Raw genomic sequence first — 20,828 nt, 5'->3', positions numbered from 1 at the left:
TATATCAGTATGTAGTGCATCTACTTTAAAGAGTCCTCTCCTGCTGATGTTCAGGTGTATATCAGTATGTAGCGTCTCTACTTTAAAGAGTCCTCTCCTGCTGATGTTCAGGTGTATATCAGTATGTAGTGCATCTACTTTAAAGAGTCCTCTCCTGCTGATGTTCAGGTGTATATCAGTATGTAGCGTCTCTACTTTAAAGAGTCCTCTCCTGCTGATGTTCAGGTGTATATCAGTATGTAGTGCATCTACTTTAAAGAGTCCTCTCCTGCTGATGTTCAGGTGTATATCAGTATGTAGTGCATCTACTTTAAAGAGTCCTCTCCTGCTGATGTTCAGGTGTATATCAGTATGTAGCGTCTCTACTTTAAAGAGTCCTCTCCTGCTGATGTTCAGGTGTATATCAGTATGTAGTGTCTCTACTTTAAAGAGTCCTCTCCTGCTGATGTTCAGGTGTATATCAGTATGTAGTGTCTCTACTTTAAAGAGTCCTCTCCTGCTGATGTTCAGGTGTATATCAGTATGTAGTGCATCTACTTTAAAGAGTCCTCTCCTGCTGATGTTCAGGTGTATATCAGTATGTGGTGTCTCTACTTTAAAGAGTCCTCTCCTGCTGATGTTCAGCTGTATATCAGTATGTAGTGTCTCTACTTTAAAGAGTCCTCTCCTGCTGATGTTCAGGTGTATATCAGTATGTAGTGTCTCTACTTTAAAGAGTCCTCTTCTGCTGATGTTCAGGTGTATATCAGTATGTAGTGTCTCTACTTTAAAGAGTCCTCTCCTGCTGATGTTCAGGTGTGTATCAGTATGTAGTGTCTCTACTTTAAAGAGTCCTCTCCTGCTGATGTTCAGGTGTGTATCAGTATGTAGTGTCTCTACTTTAAAGAGTCCTCTCCTGCTGATGTTAGTTAGCTGGCCGGCTCTGTTGTGATTGGTCAACCACTTAGAGATCTCATACAATGTGTTGGAGTGCTAGCCAATAGAAGTGCGAGTGTTACATAGTGATGTCACTGTGTTATGGAGTATGAAAGTAGTATTTGTTGGAGTTAACTCACCAGTTTCTGTTCCTGCAGTCGAAAGCTGCAACACCGTTAGAGTCTGGAGTCCATTTAATACCTGACAGGTGAGATAAGAGCGTTTCAAACTTTAACTCTAAGTAACTAATGATAGGCTGTTGTAATTGGTTAATGCACAGAAAGGAAGCACCATCATAAACACAACAAAGAAGAGACAGATTTCCCTCTTTTGGTTTTAACTTTTCTTTCCAAGGAGACACAAGATGGGATTTGGGGTGCAGATATTATATATTTAATGCATGCTTAATCAATTATTTAATTAGCATTTTTAAACAAAGTTGCTTCTGTAAACTGACCGGGAAAGATCCGGAAGAACCCGGTGGAGCTGCCGAAGAACTGCCAGGTGAGCGTGGGATCTTTCTGGAAGTTTCCGATAAAAACATCGTTCAGCGCCTCCGAGTTATAGATCGAATTCAGGATGTTCGGATCTGCAGGAACAAGGACAGAAAAACATCTTAAAAAATAACATTTATAGAGATCTACTGCACCACTGCAAACTGTATACACGAGGGCAAAGTCGTTACATTTCTTATTTTAAACAACATGTTAAATTCAATGTGGGATAACTGAATGAAACTAAGGGGGGGGGATATCTGTAAGCAGGTTGACCAATCACAACGGAGCCATCCAGCTAACCAATCAGAGCAGACTGGGCTCTGGTTTCAGACAGAGGGTGAAAAGAGGTGCTGCAGCACAGAGAGTATGAGAACAATAAAGAGCTTTTTGAACATTAAAAAATGGAGACATGTAGAGATACTACATACTGATATACACCTGAACATCAGCAGGAGAGGACTCTTTAAAGTAGAGACACTACATACTGATATACACCTGAACATCAGCAGGAGAGGACTCTTTAAAGTAGAGACACTACATACTGATATACACCTGAACATCAGCAGGAGAGGACTCTTTAAAGTAGAGACACTACATACTGATATACACCTGAACATCATCAACAGGAGAGGACTCTTTAAAGTAGAGACACTACATACTGATATACACCTGAACATCAGCAGGAGAGGACTCTTTAAAGTAGAGACACTACATACTGATATACACCTGAACATCAGCAGGAGAGGACTCTTTAAAGTAGAGACACTACATACTGATATACACCTGAACATCAGCAGGAGAGGACTCTTTAAAGTAGAGACACTACATACTGATATACACCTGAACATCATCAACAGGAGAGGACTCTTTAAAGTAGAGACACTACATACTGATACACACCTGAACATCAGCAGGAAAGGACTCTTTAAAGTAGAGACACTACATACTGATATACACCTGAACATCATCAGGAGAGGACTCTTTAAAGTAGAGACACTACATACTGATATACACCTGAACATCAGCAGGAGAGGACTCTTTAAAGTAGAGACACTACATACTGATATACACCTGAACATCATCAACAGGAGAGGACTATTTAAAGTAGAGACACTACATACTGATATACACCTGAACATCAGCAGGAGAGGACTCTTTAAAGTAGAGACACTACATACTGATATACACCTGAACATCAGCAGGAGAGGACTCTTTAAAGTAGAGACACTACATACTGATATACACCTGAACATCAGCAGGAGAGGACTCTTTAAAGTAGAGACACTACACACTGATACACACCTGAACATCAGCAGGAGAGGACTCTTTAAAGTAGAGACACTACATACTGATATACACCTGAACATCAGCAGGAGAGCACTCTTTAAAGTAGAGACACTACATACTGATATACACCTGAACATCATCAACAGGAGAGGACTCTTTAAAGTAGAGACACTATACACTGATATACACCTGAAAATCAGCAGGAGAGGACTCTTTAAAGTAGAGACATTACATACTGATATATACCTGAACATCAGCAGGAGAGGACTCTTTAAAGTAGAGACACTACATACTGATATACACCTAACATCAGCAGGAGAGGACTCTTTAAAGTAGAGACACTACATACTGATATACACCTGAACATCAGCAGGAGAGGAGTTTTTAAAGTAGAGACACTACATAATGATATACACCTGAACATCAGCAGGAGAGGACTCTTTAAAGTAGAGACGCTACATACTGATATACACCTGAACATCAGCAGGAGAGGAGTTTTTAAAGTAGAGACACTACATAATGATATACACCTGAACATCAGCAGGAGAGGACTCTTTAAAGTAGAGACACTACATACTGATATACACCTGAACATCAGCAGGAGAGGACTCTTTAAAGTAGAGACACTACATACTGATATACACCTGAACATCAGCAGGAGAGGACTCTTTAAAGTACAGACACTACATACTGATATACACCTGAACATCAGCAGGGGAGGACTCTTTAAAGTAGAGACACTACATACTGATATACACCTGAACATCAGCAGGAGAGAACTCTTTAAAGCAGAGACACTACACACTGATATACACCTGAACATCAGCAGGAGAGGACTCTTTAAAGTAGAGACACTACATACTGATATACACCTGAACATCAGCAGGAGAGGACTCTTTAAAGTAGAGACACTACATACTGATATACACCTGAACATCAGCAGGAGAGGACTCTTTAAAGTAGAGACACTACATAATGATATACACCTGAACATTATATGTATGTTCAGATGCACAGGTTGACCTCTGACCTTTGTTGAAGACGTTGGTTGGAACCTGGATGTCGCTCAGCAACATGTTGACACGCAGGTTGTTGAAGTGCTCGTTTGCCTCCAGAGGAAACTCAGCGCCCATATCTGGACTGTTTCCGTCCTCGTCCGCTGAGTTTATTAGCATGGAATTGTAGTAATCAAACTGAGGGGAGACAGGAAGTGGGACAGCCTTTCAGAATAAAATGCTAAGAATCGAAGTGACATGAGACAGGAAGTGGGACAGCCTTTCAGAATAAGATGCGTACAATCAAACTGACTAGAGACAGGGGCCGTTTCTCAATCGCGAGGAAACTGGATTCCAAGCCAATATTTCAAGGATGCTACGTCATCGAGTGCCGCCGAAGGACTGTTCCAATCTCCAGCATACTTGGAATTCCACCGAGGCCGCGTCCTTGGTTTGGGGGTAATTTCGAGGCTGCACATGGGTAGACTTCGCGTCCTTCAAATCCCCACAATGCTTTGCGCACGGACCAATTTCAAAAACCCTTGCGGAGAATGGCTAAACCGACGCAGCGCAGCACACATTTAAATGTAAGTATGTAGTGGCGTAGAACATGTGTTGGTGAATATGTTACTTTGTTACATTTGTTATCACCAAAAATGTTTTCCGTGAAAGTAAAGCAAGTTCATAATTAGATAGACATCGTGAGGTATTTATTTTCTGTACAGTTTATGTTGAAACCGTTCGAGAGAGTGGCACACTTGTTAGCCTGTTCCATTGTTCTTCGTTTTCCGAAGCGGTGGCTTGGAATTATACTTGCTTCGTTTCTGAAGGAAGTAACTTGGAAGTATGCGACTACCAAGCCGGTATCCTCGCGATTGAGAAACGGCCAGGAAGTTGGACAGACTTTCAGAATAAGATGCTAAGAATCAAACTGGCCGTTTGTCAATCTCGAGGATTCTGGCTTGCAAGCCAATATTTCAAGGATGCTACGTCATCGAGTGCCGCCGAAGGACTGTTCCAATCTCGAGCATACTTGGAATCCCACCGAGGCCGCGTCCTTGTTTTGGGGGAAATTTCGAGGCTGCACATGGGTAGACTTTGCGTCCTTAAAATCCCCACAGTGCTTTGCGCACGGACCAATTTCAAAAACCCTTGCGGAGAATGGCTGAACCGACGCAGCACAGCACACATCTAAATGTAAGTATGGAGTGGCGTAGAACATGTGTTGGTAAATATGTTACTTTGTTGCATCTGTTATCACCAAAAATGTGTTCCGTGAAAGTAAAGCAAGTTCATAATTAGATAGACATCGTGAGGTATTTATTTTCGGTACGGTTTATGTTGAAACCGTTAGAGAGAGTGGCACACTTGTTAGCCTGTTCCATTCTTCTTCGTTTTCCGAAGCCGTGGCTTGGAAGCATACCTGTTTCGTTTCTGAAGGAAGTGACTTGGAAGTACGCGACTACCAAGCCAGTATCCTCGCGATTGAGAAATACCAACTGACTAGAGACAGGAAGTTGGATAGCCTTTCGGAATAAGATGCTAAGAATCAAACTGACTCGAGACAGGAAGTGGGATAGCCTTTCAGAATAAGATGAGTGGAGACAGGAAGTGGGACAGCCTTTCAGAATAAGATACTAACCATCAAACTGAGGGGAGATGGAAGTGGGACAGCCTTTCAGAATAAGATGCTAACAAACAAACTGAAGGGAGATAGGAAGTGGAACAGCCTTTCAGAATAAAATGGCGGGAGACAGCTTTTCAGAATAAGGTGAGGGGAGACAGCTTTTCAGAATAAGATGCTCAGAATCAAACTCAAATTGTATTTTTCGTATTTTTATTTCTACAGATATGTTTCTTAGTGCTTGCTTTAATATGAATGATCTCTTAGTATGTTTGTTGTTTTGCCTTCAAGCCAAAACCTACTTGGTAATAAACTGGATTCAGATGTTTTGACCTGAAATTGGTTGAAAAACTTCTTTAAATGTTTTTAAGTTCCTTGTTCAGAGATATTTAGCCATGTGTTGGCTGTTCAGTTTTCTAACAAACCAATCAAACAGGACTAAAAGGCCGTAATGTGTATTGTTTTTATATGTATAGTTGATATGTTCCTGTGTGTTGTTCCCACGCTGCAGTGTGACCTGCTTTCCTCTCAGGATCAGAGGAGTTTGATCTAATTCCAGGTGTCAGCTGAGGCTTTAAATCTGCTCCACCTCTGATCTAAACACCGTTAGCATGCATGCTAACATTAGCACTGAGTTTAAAGCAGCTGAGAGGAGCAAATGACAGATTAGAGGCGTCAGTCGGCACAGGGATTATCTGAGGATAAACACAGAACTGCAGAGCTTCATTCATAAAGTCCATCACAGATCTATAAATAAATGTTCTTTGTTTATTCTTGGCTTTTTGTTTAGGGTTAAAGAAGCCAGTATTTGTGCACAGAATCAGCGATAAGACTGATTTACTCCATTAGTAGAAGTAGAGTCCAGTGTGATGATATAATAGAGATTTAAACAGCTCCAAAATGCTCAATATGTTTTTGTGTGACCAAATATTCTGCTTTAATCCATATTTAGTCCGTCCAACACAGAGATACACAGCATGTTAAAGGTGGGGTAGGTAATTAAACACATTTTTTTTTTTTGACTGACCACACAGTTTTGTTTTTATGAGCCTCTACCAAACGGTCGAGCTGACCTTCTATGGTAACAGTAATCATCATATACAGTACAGTATTTGTATGCATCAAACTCAAATAAAACACAAACTCAAATACATTTGTTTCTTTTATGGAAAATGAGCAATATATACAATCAGATATATTCATAAAAGATAATAAATTATAATTGTAAAAATAATAAAATGGAAAAAGTCATGTAAAGTGTTTTTCATGATACTGTATATGCTGAATTGGCCTAACAGCACACGTCCATATCCTGTGTTGGCCTAACTTGCTCATCTGTGTGCAATTTTGGGCTGAATGCCATGCATGAAAGGTGCTATATAAATTATTATCACTCTTTCACTCTGAGACTCATAAGGCAGTACTATATTTAGTAATATTACCATGAATCTAGCCATTTATTTACCATATTGTATAGGAAAACATCTCTGAAACTCTGAAAAAGTCGTATTGCTAGCTTACCATAAAAGGCCAATTCGACCGATTGGTTGAGCATATTTTCCAAAAAATAATGACACCCTTGGTAAAACTTTTTTTGTGCATCAAGTTATCTAATTATGTTCAGTAAGTGCCCTGTCACAAAAATATGTCAAAAAGGATATGGTTACCTTACAAAAGTTGAACAAAAACAGTGATTTCTTCAGCAGTGATTTTTAGCATTGCCAACTTTCTCAGTTGAAGCTAGCTGAAGGGCATTCTGTTTGAACCACAGTGACATCTAGAGGTTGCTTTGTGCATAACATGTCAACCAAAGGGTAGAGCTGGCTGAATCAGAAGGAGTTCAACTTTTTTTTTTTGTTAACAAGATATCAAGACGCGAAATGTGCTCTACCAAATGGTGGTGCTGGCAGTTAAAGGGTTAACATCCCGATAGCAATGAATATCTTAAATGCTTTGACAATAACTACATTAAAAAATGTCCTCTGTGGAAGCCGTAGCGCTGTAAAAAGCACGACCAATCATCTGAGCCGGCCCGGCTAAAGTAACTGGATGGCCTAGCTGCCTGTCAGCCTTCCATCGGGGCACACACTTATCTCGTGCCCTCATTGGTCATGTGCTCGTTCGTGTGTGTTGGAGGAGGGGCTCTGTAAGGAAGTCTGAAGGAAGTGGCAGATGTTTTTCGGTTGCGTACTTTCAAATTCTAGCGCTCTCGAGCTGGTTTCTCCATTCTTACCTACCCTACCTTTAACGAGGGGTTTATAATGCATTTACAGCAAAATACCACTTTTTAGGGGTATTGTACTGGATGTGTAGCCTGTTACAAAGAAAATCACAGATTAGAGGCTCCTTTCACGTGAATATATTCAGCTCTTAAAAAATATATTTATATATATAAATGTAATTATGTTCAAATTTACAATGTGTTTTTTTCCTAACCAAAGATTCAGTTTTAATACATATTTTTTTAGCTTCAAAAACTACATTTTCAATGCAATCAAAAAACAGTAACCCTAAAGCTTTTTGCTGCAAACTAAACGAGGCACACATATGCATTCATTAAAGCAATTACAATGACATGTATATGAACAGAATGAGACCAAATCTGTGTCGGCTCTGATACTTTATACTGAAATTGTTCCGTAAATAAGGATTATAGTTTTTATTTCCATTTGTTTGGAGCTCCATCAAGACTTTATTATGCCGACTAGCACTGTGAAAGGACAAAAGCAAGCATTCACAGTTGATTTAATAAATAACAAATACGTTATTATTATTGCTTTATTTAAATTTGACGATTAATTGGTCCTCCTATTGTCTTCGTTTCCCCCCCCCCCCCTCACTTGGTGTTCGCGATCAAATTTGACTGGTCCTGTTTTAACTGCTATTACATTAACACAAAAACCATTAATCATCACCACATTTCATTTAACACGCTTTCAAACTGTACATATTGTATCAGACTACTGGTATACATGAAACACTGCAGTATAATATACAAACAACAGACACTGAACATGTATTGGGTGTGCCAGGTGTGATCCATGTGGGGGGATGGGCACATAAGGGGGGGAACACACATCTACAGTATGTGTGTGTGTGTGTGTGTGTGTGTGTGTGTGTGTGTGTGTGTGTGTGTGTGTGTGTGTGTGTGTGTGTGTGTGTGTGTGTGTGTGTGTGGCCTAGCATTACTATACTTGTGGGGACCTAAATCTGTTTAAACAGTCACGTGTGGGGACTGGCTTCCCTTATGGGGACAAATTGGAGGTCACCATAAGGGGAATCATTAATTTTAGGGTGAAGACTTGGTTAGGGTTAGGATTAGGGTTAGGCATGTGTTGGTTATGGTAAAGGTTAGGATAAGTCTCCAGGAAATGCATGTAAGTCAATGTAATGTCCCCTGAAGTGATGTATACACGGTATGTGTGTGTGTGTATGTGTATGTGTGTGTGTGTGTGTGTGTGTGTGTGTGTGTGGTGTGTGTGTGTGTGTGTGTGTGTGTGTGTGTGTGTGTGTGTGTGTGTGTGTGTGTGTGTGTGTGTGTGTGTGTGTGTGTGTGTGTGTGTTGTATCTGATCCGGATGGTTAATAATTCCTTTTCTTTATGGGAACCGGGAACACCATGTTACAAAGTTGACTAAATCATCCAACATTCAATGAAAGTGGTGATCAGCAATTGTATATGTTCAAATGTCTCCTGTGAAGGATATCATGAAGCCTTAATACAATCGAATGTAAAACAAAAAGGTTATGATTGATGAAAGCAGTGAATCGGTCAGATTTGACCCGAAGACAACAGGAGGGTTAAAGAATATATTTTTGTGCGGCGAGGATGTACAAAATATATCACAAAAGATATTATTAAGATTTAAATGTATAAAAAAGAAAGTGAATGTCCTGTAGGATCACCAAATGTTTGCATGTGTTTAGTGGGCTTAGAGAAATACAAATACGTATAATAACAGAGCACCCACCTGTAACGTGGCGTTGAAGTCGTGGTAAAGGTCAGCGTCCTCCGCAGACTCCGCTAATCTCTGACACAAAAACACACAGTCAGAATGAATACAACGAGAAACGCCTGTTATGTTGATTTTAAGGATTGTGAATATGTATTTAAAAAGTGATGAAGCAATGTCTTATTAATCAACAAGTGCTGTGAGCAAACACACCTTTTAAAACCGTCTTATTTAAGTGTTTTAGATTTAATATTTATCAAGAACTGTGTATTTTATAACATAATATTATCATATTCACAATCTAATAATGAGCTGATACTGTCTAAGCTTTCGTCATAACAATTTAAATCTTCACAGTTGATCAGAAATGTGTAAAAGTAGGTCAATCTTAGAAAACTTGAATCTGAGAGGTTTTTGTTTTACACTAATGGGGGGGTCTGTTCTTTCCTCACCTTCACAGACTTCATCTTCTTTCCCAACAAGCGCTCGATCTCGTCGGAGTAATCCTTCACCAGGTTGTTCCCGTTCAGATCCACCATCTTAATGATGGGCTCCACATCCTTCAGTTTCTGACGGGGAGACAAACACAACTCTGTGAACATTCACTATGTGGACAAGTGACGAGTAACGGGGATGCTGCCTTCAGGGTACACGACAAAAATACGTTATTTATTGCAAAATTATATCAAAGTGATAATTCCCCCGGAGTCAGACTCAAAAGTGAATTTAATGGAAACATCGGACCCATATGGACCAATTTATAAATGTATATATATATGAGGTGCGGTTGATCTGGTATCTTCCTCTCTGAAATATAGAGTCAGTCTCTAAGTCCAATTAGTCCGAGCAAAACTCAATGAGCCAATTACAACAGAGCTGACCAGCTAACCAATCAGAGCAGACTGGGCTCTGGTTTCAGACAGTATGAGAAAAGAGCTTTTTAAACATTAAAGCATGGAGACATGTCCCAATAGAGACACTAGATACTGATATACACCTGAACATCAGCAGGAGAGGACTCTTTAAAGTAGAGGCACTACATACTGATATACACCTGAACATCAGCAGGAGAGGACTCTTTAAAGTAGAGACACTACATACTGATATACACCTGAACATCAGCAGGAGAGGACTCTTTAAAGTAGAGACACTACATACTGATATACACATGAACATCAGCAGGAGAGGACTCTTTAAAGTAGAGACACTACATACTGATATACACCTGAACATCAGCAGGAGAGGACTCTTTAAAGTAGAGACACTACATTCTGATACACGCCTGAACATCAGCAGGAGAGGACTCTTTAAAGTAGAGACACTACATACTGATATACACCTGAACATCAGCAGGAGAGGACTCTTTAAAGTAGAGACACTACATACTGATACACACCTGAACATCAGCAGGAGAGGACTCTTTAAAGTAGAGACACTACATTCTGATACACGCCTGAACATCAGCAGGAGAGGACTCTTTAAAGTAGAGACACTACATACTGATATACACCTGAACATCAGCAGGAGAGGACTCTTTAAAGTAGACACTACATACTGATATACACCTGAACATCAGCAGGAGAGGACTCTTTAAAGTAGAGACTCTACATACTGATATACACCTGAACATGAACAGGAGAGGACTCTTTAAATTAGAGACAATACATACTGATATACACCTGAACATCCGCAGGAGAGGACTCTTTAAAGTAGAGACACTACATACTGATATACACATGAACATCAGCAGGAGAGGACTCTTTAAAGTAGAGACACTACATACTGATATACACCTGAACATCAGCAGGAGAGGACTCTTTAAAGTAGAGACACTACATACTGATACACACCTGAACATCAGCAGGAGAGGACTCTTTAAAGTAGAGACACTACATTCTGATACACGCCTGAACATCAGCAGGAGAGGACTCTTTAAAGTAGAGACACTACATACTGATATACACCTGAACATCAGCAGGAGAGGACTCTTTAAAGTAGAGGCACTACATACTGATATACACCTGAACATCAGCAGGAGAGGACTCTTTAAAGTAGAGACACTACATACTGATATACACCTGAACATCAGCAGGAGAGGACTCTTTAAAGTAGAGACACTACATACTGATATACACCTGAACATCAGCAGGAGAGGACTCTTTAAAGTAGAGACATACATACTGATATACACCTGAACATCAGCAGGAGAGGACTCTTTAAAGTAGAGACACTACATACTGATATACACACTCTTTAAAGTAGAGACACTACATACTAATATAAACTTCAACATCAGCAGGAGTGCACTCTTTAAAGTAGAGACACTACATACTGATATACGCCTGAACATCAGCAGGAGAGGACTCTTTAAAGTAGAGACACTACATACTGATATACACCTGAACATCAGCAGGAGATGACTCTTTAAAGTAGAGACACTACATACTGATATACACCTGAACATCAGCAGGAGAGGACTCTTTAAAGTAGAGACACTACATACTGATATACACCTGAACATCAGCAGGAGAGGACTCTTTAAAGTAGAGACACTACATACTGATATACACCTGAACATCAGCAGGAGAGGACTCTTTAAAGTAGAGACACTACATACTGATATACACCTGAACATCAGCAGGAGAGGACTCTTTAAAGTAGAGACACTACATACTGATATACACCTGAACATCAGCAGGAGAGGACTCTTTAAAGTAGAGACACTACATACTGATATACACCTGAACATCAGCAGGAGAGGACTCTTTAAAGTAGAGACACTACATACTGATATACACCTGAACATCAGCAGGAGAGGACTCTTTAAAGTAGAGACACTACATACTGATATACACCTGAACATCAGCAGGAGAGGACTCTTTAAAGTAGAGATACTACATACTGATATACACCTGAACATCAGCAGGAGAGGACTCTTTAAAGTAGAGACACTACATACTGATATACACCTGAACATCAGCAGGAGAGGACTCTTTAAAGTAGAGACACTACATACTGATATACACCTGAACATCAGCAGGAGAGGACTCTTTAAAGTAGAGACACTACATACTGATATACACCTGAACATCAGCAGGAGAGGACTCTTTAAAGTAGAGACACTACATACTGATATACACCTGAACATCAGCAGGAGAGGACTCTTTAAAGTAGAGATACTACATACTGATATACACCTGAACATCAGCAGGAGAGGACTCTTTAAAGTAGAGACACTACATACTGATATACACCTGAACATCAGCAGGAGAGGACTCTTTAAAGTAGAGACACTACATACTGATATAAACCTGAACATCAGCAGGAGAGGACTCTTTAAAGTAGAGACACTACATACTGATATACACCTGAACATCAGCAGGAGAGGACTCTTTAAAGTAGAGACACTACATACTGATATACACCTGAACATCAGCAGGAGAGGACTCTTTAAAGTAGAGACACTACATACTGATATAAGCCTGAACATCAGCAGGAGAGGACTCTTTAAAGTAGAGACACTACATACTGATATACACCTGAACATCAGCAGGAGATGACTCTTTAAAGTAGAGACACTACATACTGATATACACCTGAACATAGGCAGGAGAGGACTCTTTAAAGTAGAGACACTACATAATGATATACACCTGAACATCAGCAGGAGAGGACTCTTTAAAGTAGAGACACTACATACTGATATACACCTGAACATCAGCAGGAGAGGACTCTTTAAAGTAAAGACACTACATACTGATATACACCTGAACATCAGCAGGAGAGGACTCTTTAAAGTAGAGACACTACATACTGATATACACCTGAACATCAGCAGGAGAGGACTCTTTAAAGTAGAGACACTACATACTGATATACACCTGAACATCAGCAGGAGAGGACTCTTTAAAGTAGAGACACTACATACTGATATACACCTGAACATCAGAAGGAGAGGACTCTTTAAAGTAGAGACACTACATACTGATATACACCTGAACATCAGCAGGAGAGGACTCTTTAAAGTAGAGACACTACATACTGATATACACCTGAACATCAGCAGGAGAGGACTCTTTAAAGTAGAGACACTACATACTGATATACACCTGAACATCAGCAGGAGAGGACTCTTTAAAGTAGAGACACTACATACTGATATACACCTGAACATCAGCAGGAGAGGACTCTTTAAAGTAGAGACACTACATACTGATATACACCTGAACTTCAGCAGGAGAGGACTCTTTAAAGTAGATACACTACATACTGATATACACCTGAACATCAGCAGGAGAGGACTCTTTAAAGTAGAAAAACTACATACTGATATACACCTGAACATCAGCAGGAGAGGACTCTTTAAAGTAGAGACACTACATACTGATATACACCTGAACATCAGCAGGAGAGGACTCTTTAAAGTAGAGACACTACATACTGATATACACCTGAACATCAGCAGGAGAGGACTCTTTAAAGTAGAGACACTACATACTGATATACACCTGAACATCAGCAGGAGAGGACTCTTTAAAGTAGAGACACTACATACTGATATACACCTGAACATCAGCAGGAGAGGACTCTTTAAAGTAGAGACACTACATACTGATATACACCTGAACATCAGCAGGAGAGGACTCTTTAAAGTAGAGACACTACTTACTGATATACGCCTGAACATCAGCAGGAGAGGACTCTTTAAAGTAGAGACACTACATACTAATATAAACTTCAACATCAGCAGGAGTGCACTCTTTAAAGTAGAGACACTACATACTGATATACGCCTGAACATCAGCAGGAGAGGACTCTTTAAAGTAGAGACACTACATACTGATATACACCTGAACATCAGCAGGAGATGACTCTTTAAAGTAGAGACACTACATACTGATATACACCTGAACATCAGCAGGAGAGGACTCTTTAAAGTAGAGACACTACATACTGATATACACCTGAACATCAGCAGGAGAGGACTCTTTAAAGTAGAGACACTACATACTGATATACACCTGAACATCAGCAGGAGAGGACTCTTTAAAGTAGAGACACTACATACTGATATACACCTGAACATCAGCAGGAGAGGACTCTTTAAAGTAGAGACACTACATACTGATATACACCTGAACATCAGCAGGAGAGGACTCTTTAAAGTAAAGACACTACATACTGATATACACCTGAACATCAGCAGGAGAGGACTATTTAAAGTAGAGACACTACATACTGATATACACCTGAACATCAGCAGGAGAGGACTCTTTAAAGTAGAGACACTACATACTGATATACACCTGAACATCAGCAGGAGAGGACTCTTTAAAGTAGAGACACTACTTACTGATATACGCCTGAACATCAGCAGGAGAGGACTCTTTAAAGTAGAGACACTACATACTAATATAAACTTCAACATCAGCAGGAGTGCACTCTTTAAAGTAGAGACACTACATACTGATATACGCCTGAACATCAGCAGGAGAGGACTCTTTAAAGTAGAGACACTACATACTGATATACACCTGAACATCAGCAGGAGATGACTCTTTAAAGTAGAGACACTACATACTGATATACACCTGAACATCAGCAGGAGAGGACTCTTTAAAGTAGAGACACTACATACTAATATAAACTTCAACATCAGCAGGAGTGCACTCTTTAAAGTAGAGACACTACATACTGATATACGCCTGAACATCAGCAGGAGAGGACTCTTTAAAGTAGAGACACTACATACTGATATACACCTGAACATCAGCAGGAGAGGACTCTTTAAAGTAGAGACACTACACACTGATATACACCTGAACATCAGCAGGAGATGACTCTTTAAAGTAGAGACACTACATACTGATATACACCTGAACATCAGCAGGAGAGGACTCTTTAAAGTAGAGACACTACATACTGATATACACCTGAACATCAGAAGGAGAGGACTCTTTAAAGTAGAGACACTACATACTGATATACACCTGAACATCAGCAGGAGAGGACTCTTTAAAGTAGAGACACTACATACTGATATACACCTGAACATCAGCAGGAGAGGATTCTTTAAAGTAGAGACACTACATACTGATATACGCCTGAACATCAGCAGGAGAGGACTCTTTAAAGTAGAGACACTACATACTGATATACACCTGAACATCAGCAGGAGAGGACTCTTTAAAGTAGAGACACTACATACTGATATACACCTGAACATCAGCAGGAGAGGACTCTTTAAAGTAAAGACACTACATACTGATATACACCTGAACATCAGCAGGAGAGGACTATTTAAAGTAGAGACACTACATACTGATATACACCTGAACATCAGCAGGAGAGGACTCTTTAAAGTAGAGACACTACATACTGATATACACCTGAACATCAGCAGGAGAGGACTCTTTAAAGTAGAGACACTACTTACTGATATACGCCTGAACATCAGCAGGAGAGGACTCTTTAAAGTAGAGACACTACATACTAATATAAACTTCAACATCAGCAGGAGTGCACTCTTTAAAGTAGAGACACTACATACTGATATACGCCTGAACATCAGCAGGAGAGGACTCTTTAAAGTAGAGACACTACATACTGATATACACCTGAACATCAGCAGGAGATGACTCTTTAAAGTAGAGACACTACATACTGATATACACCTGAACATCAGCAGGAGAGGACTCTTTAAAGTAGAGACACTACATACTAATATAAACTTCAACATCAGCAGGAGTGCACTCTTTAAAGTAGAGACACTACATACTGATATACGCCTGAACATCAGCAGGAGAGGACTCTTTAAAGTAGAGACACTACATACTGATATACACCTGAACATCAGCAGGAGAGGACTCTTTAAAGTAGAGACACTACACACTGATATACACCTGAACATCAGCAGGAGATGACTCTTTAAAGTAGAGACACTACATACTGATATACACCTGAACATCAGCAGGAGAGGACTCTTTAAAGTAGAGACACTACATACTGATATACACCTGAACATCAGAAGGAGAGGACTCTTTAAAGTAGAGACACTACATACTGATATACACCTGAACATCAGCAGGAGAGGACTCTTTAAAGTAGAGACACTACATACTGATATACACCTGAACATCAGCAGGAGAGGATTCTTTAAAGTAGAGACACTACATACTGATATACGCCTGAACATCAGCAGGAGAGGACTCTTTAAAGTAGAGACACTACATACTGATATACACCTGAACATCAGCAGGAGAGGACTCTTTAAACATTCATTTGGTAAATAATATGTATTTTGATGCTGTTGTGTTGTGTGTGTTTGTGAGAGCAGACTGGTTGCAGACTGAAATAATCTAAATCTGAAGGATAAATGGATGAATGTCTAAAATCAGAACAGGCCACAAATCCTGATGCCGGTAAAGAGGGCTCGGTCCTCAATCTGGGCATTACCATGATCCCTGAGTGTGTGTGTGTGTGTGTGTGTGTGTGTGTGTGTGTGTGTGTGTGTGTGTGTGTGTGTGTGTGTGTGTGTGTGTGTGTGTGTGTGTGTGTGTGTGTGTGTGTGTGTGTGTGTGTGTGTGTGTGTGTGTGTGTGTGTGTGTGTGTGTGTGTGTGTGTGTGTGTGTGTGTGTGTGTGTGTGTGTGTGTGTGTGTGTGTGTGTGTGTGTGTTGACTCACCTGTGTCTGAGTGTTCCCAATTTAACCAGTTTAACATCTGTTTGTCTTTAATTTTGAGCTTCATCTGCTTTTCTTTTCATGAGTTAGTTTCACTTTTATGGGTCAAATACAAACATTACATCATATGATCTGATGTCTCTAATCCAAAACCAAACGTCATCCTGCTTTAATATTTAAAGGTCAACCCACCAAAACAAAAAAGCCTTTTTAAAGTAAGGCGAGTAGTTTCCAACTGATGAAACAGTCTTGGTGAAATGCTGAAGCCTCGATATCAAATACATTAATACAAATATTGTATACCTTTTCAATAGCTGTTAGCAGGATGCATAGCAATGAGGTAATATATATAGTTGCAGCTCATATGAGGATGGTGAAAATAAGACGATCGTTAACAACAAAATACAGCATTTTAATGGTTTCCTCTCCTGGCGTGTGTTCAATTGTTTTTAGTGCATGTAAATGGTCTGCAAAGGCTAACATATGTGTGTTCCCTCCAGAGGAAGTGTCTCTCCCACATAAATATAAAATCTAAATCACTGTTTCCTCGAAATAGACTTTCCTGAGCATTCCCACCCGGGCCGCAGTGATTGTTCTAAATACATTGTGAAGCCATTGTTTTAAGCTTATTTTATTGTAATGTTGCACCAGGCATTGATCCAATCAGCGCCACCTGTAACTTGCTCAGCTCCCTCCAACGTAAATGAGATCTGTTTCCTGTAGATCCGGATACTGTATGTCTAGAAACTGGCTAGAAACACCTATAGCTATTATGAACATTGTTTTAATCAATAAAACTTCCTAACTTCATAGAGAGGTACAGGAAAGAGTCCTAAAACCCAGATAAGTCAGCAACTTAGCACTTCCTGCCCAACATTAGCCGCCTTTAGCTTAGCGGTGTTGACGTGAAGTCATGTGACCGTGCTGTAGTTCCTTTATAGCCCAACATTAGCCACCTTTAGCTTAGCGGTGGTGACGTGAAGTCATGTGACTGTGCTGTAGTTCCTTTATAGCCCAACATTAGCCACCTTTAGCTTATAGGTGGTGACGTGAAGTCATGTGACCGTGCTGTAGTTCCTTTATAGCCCAACATTAGCCTCCTTTAGCTTAGCCGTGTTGACGTGAAGTCATGTGACCGTGCTGTAGTTCCTTTATAGCCCAACATTAGCCACCTTTAGCTTAGCGGTGTTGACGTGAAGTCATGGGACCGTGCTGTAGTTCCTTTATAGCCCAACATTAGCCTCCTTTAGCTTAGCGGTGTTGACGTGAAGTCATGTGACCGTGCTGTAGTTCCTTTATAGCCCAACATTAGCCACCTTTAGCTTAGCGGTGGTGACCTGAAGTCATGTGACCGTGCTGTAGTTCCTTTATAGCCCAACATTAGCCACCTTTAGCTTAGCGGTGGTGACGTGAAGTCATGTGACCGTGCTGTAGTTCCTTTATAGCCCAACATTAGCCACCTTTAGCTTAGCGGTGTTGACGTGAAGTCATGTGACCGTGCTGTAGTTCCTTTATAGCCCAACATTAGCCACCTTTAGCTTAGCGGTGGTGACCTGAAGTCATGTGACCGTGCTGTAGTTCCTTTATAGCCCAACATTAGCCACCTTTAGCTTAGCGGTGGTGACGTGAAGTCATGTGACCGTGCTGTAGTTCCTTTATAGCCCAACATTAGCCTTCTTTAGCTTAGCGGTGGTGACGTGAAGTCATGTGACCGTGCTGTAGTTCCTTTATAGCCCAACATTAGCCTCCTTTAGCTTAGCCGTGTTGACGTGAAGTCATGTGACCGTGCTGTAGTTCCTTTATAGCCCAACATTAGCCTCCTTTAGCTTAGCCGTGTTGACGTGAAGTCATGTGACCGTGCTGTAGTTCCTTTATAGCCCAACATTAGCCTCCTTTAGCTTAGCGGTGGTGACGTGAAGTCATGTGACCGTGCTGTAGTTCCTTTATAGCCCAACATTAGCCACCTTTAGCTTAGCGGTGGTGACGTGAAGTCATGTGACCGTGCTGTAGTTCCTTTATAGCCCAACATTAGCCTTCTTTAGCTTAGCGGTGGTGACGTGAAGTCATGTGACCGTGCTGTAGTTCCTTTATAGCCCAACATTAGCCTTCTTTAGCTTAGCGGTGGTGACGTGAAGTCATGTGACCGTGCTGTAGTTCCTTTATAGCCCAACATTAGCCTCCTTTAGCTTAGCGGTGGTGACGTGAAGTCATGTGACCGTGCTGTAGTTCCTTTATAGCCCAACATTAGCCTTCTTTAGCTTAGCGGTGGTGACGTGAAGTCATGTGACCGTGCTGTAGTTCCTTTATAGCCCAACATTAGCCTTCTTTAGCTCAGCGGTGGTGACGTGAAGTCATGTGACCGTGCTGTAGTTCCTTTATAGCCCAACATTAGCCACCTTTAGCTTAGCGGTGGTGACGTGAAGTCATGTGACCGTGCTGTAGTTCCTTTATAGCCCAACATTAGCCACCTTTAGCTTAGCGGTGGTGATGTGAAGTCATGTGACCGTGCTGTAGTTCCTTTATAGCCCAACATTAGCCTCCTTTAGCTTAGCCGTGTTGATGTGAAGTCATGTGACCGTGCTGTAGTTCCTTTATAGCCCAACATTAGCCTCCTTTAGCTTAGCGGTGGTGACGTGAAGTCATGTGACCGTGCTGTAGTTCCTTTATAGCCCAACATTAGCCACCTTTAGCTTAGCGGTGGAGACGTGAAGTCATGTGACCGTGCTGTAGTTCCTTTATAGCCCAACATTAGCCGCCTTTAGCTTAGCGGTGGTGACGTGAAGTCATGTGACCGTGCTGTAGCTCCTTTGTAGCCTAACGTTAGCTTTTTACTTCAGAAATCATAAAGTGGTGTTGATATGTGGAGATTATCCTTCTGAACAAAACGTGTCAGTATCATAAACGTTTGTTGGACACAGAGATTATTTTCTTATTTTGCTCACCTTCTGCAGCAGCTGGGAGCCGGAGTATTTGATGGTTAATTCTCGCAGCTGAACGGAAAACACAGAGGCCCACTGCTGCACCCTGAAACACAGAGAGAGGAGACGGATAAATACAACGAGAGGGAGGGAAGACCTGCAAGAAAACAGCATCACTATAATCTGTCGTCAACATGTAAACAAAAACAGTGGACTCAATATAGAGCTTACATACATGCTTAAAATCATGCATATAGTGGGAGTTAGGTACTTTATTATTTTTATTTCCATGTCATGGCAAACACATGGCCCCAAACAACTTTTTTTTGTAGGTATTACTAACTTTTGTTGCGTATAGGTTTCCTTAAACATGATGACATTGTCATTTCACAGCATGTCTACGTTTGTTTTGTCATCAACTTGAGTTTAATGAAGTTGGTTGACAAAATAGAAAAAATACAATAAAGAAATAGATATGACAGTGTGTGTGTGTGTGTGTGTGTGTGTGTGTGTGTGTGTGTGTGTGTGTGTGTGTGTGTGTGTGTGTGTGTGTGTGTGTGTGTGTGTGTGTGTGTGTGTGTGTGTGTGTGTGTGTCTTTTGCCTGCAGCAGAGGTGAGTTAGGAGAGAAAAAGGCACATAAATGAAACGCTGATGACACAGATTTAGATAATCTGTTCTTCATCTGGGTCACAGCGGAGAGCTGCAGGTGTCTGAAACACACACACACACGCGCACACACACACACACACACACACATGCACACACACACACACACACACACACACACACACACACACACACACACACACACACACACACACACACACACACACACACAGTGCAGTAGACACTTTTAGGACATTAGCTAAAGTTCAAGTGCGTGTCATCATAACTAATCCTTTTCAAAAGGGTGAACATATATTTGATGCATGAAGGCCACCATCACTTCGGTTGCCAAA

At 40.7% G+C, this 20,828-nt stretch overlaps 1 protein-coding gene across 1 annotated transcript in view; it reads right to left on the bottom strand.

Moving 5' to 3' along the window:
• Nucleotides 1-20,828, bottom strand: part of LOC307041222 (voltage-dependent calcium channel subunit alpha-2/delta-4-like) — a 99,487-nt gene that overhangs the window by 71,513 nt on the left and 7,146 nt on the right. Inside the window, exons 2-7 of the mRNA XM_079684545.1 lie at nt 19,893-19,974; nt 9,723-9,839; nt 9,289-9,348; nt 3,730-3,892; nt 1,373-1,504; nt 1,056-1,116 (exon numbers count right to left, since the gene is read on the bottom strand). Of these exons, the coding sequence (XP_079540671.1) occupies nt 1,056-1,116; nt 1,373-1,504; nt 3,730-3,892; nt 9,289-9,348; nt 9,723-9,839; nt 19,893-19,974 (615 nt within the window). The remainder of the gene's footprint in view (nt 1-1,055; nt 1,117-1,372; nt 1,505-3,729; nt 3,893-9,288; nt 9,349-9,722; nt 9,840-19,892; nt 19,975-20,828) is intronic.

Source organism: Notothenia rossii, assembly GCF_949606895.1.
Source record: "Notothenia rossii genome assembly, chromosome: 5".
Taxonomy (NCBI): domain Eukaryota; kingdom Metazoa; phylum Chordata; class Actinopteri; order Perciformes; family Nototheniidae; genus Notothenia; species Notothenia rossii.
Note: the sequence above shows the minus strand (reverse complement) of the source record. Positions and strands in the feature narration are given on the sequence as shown.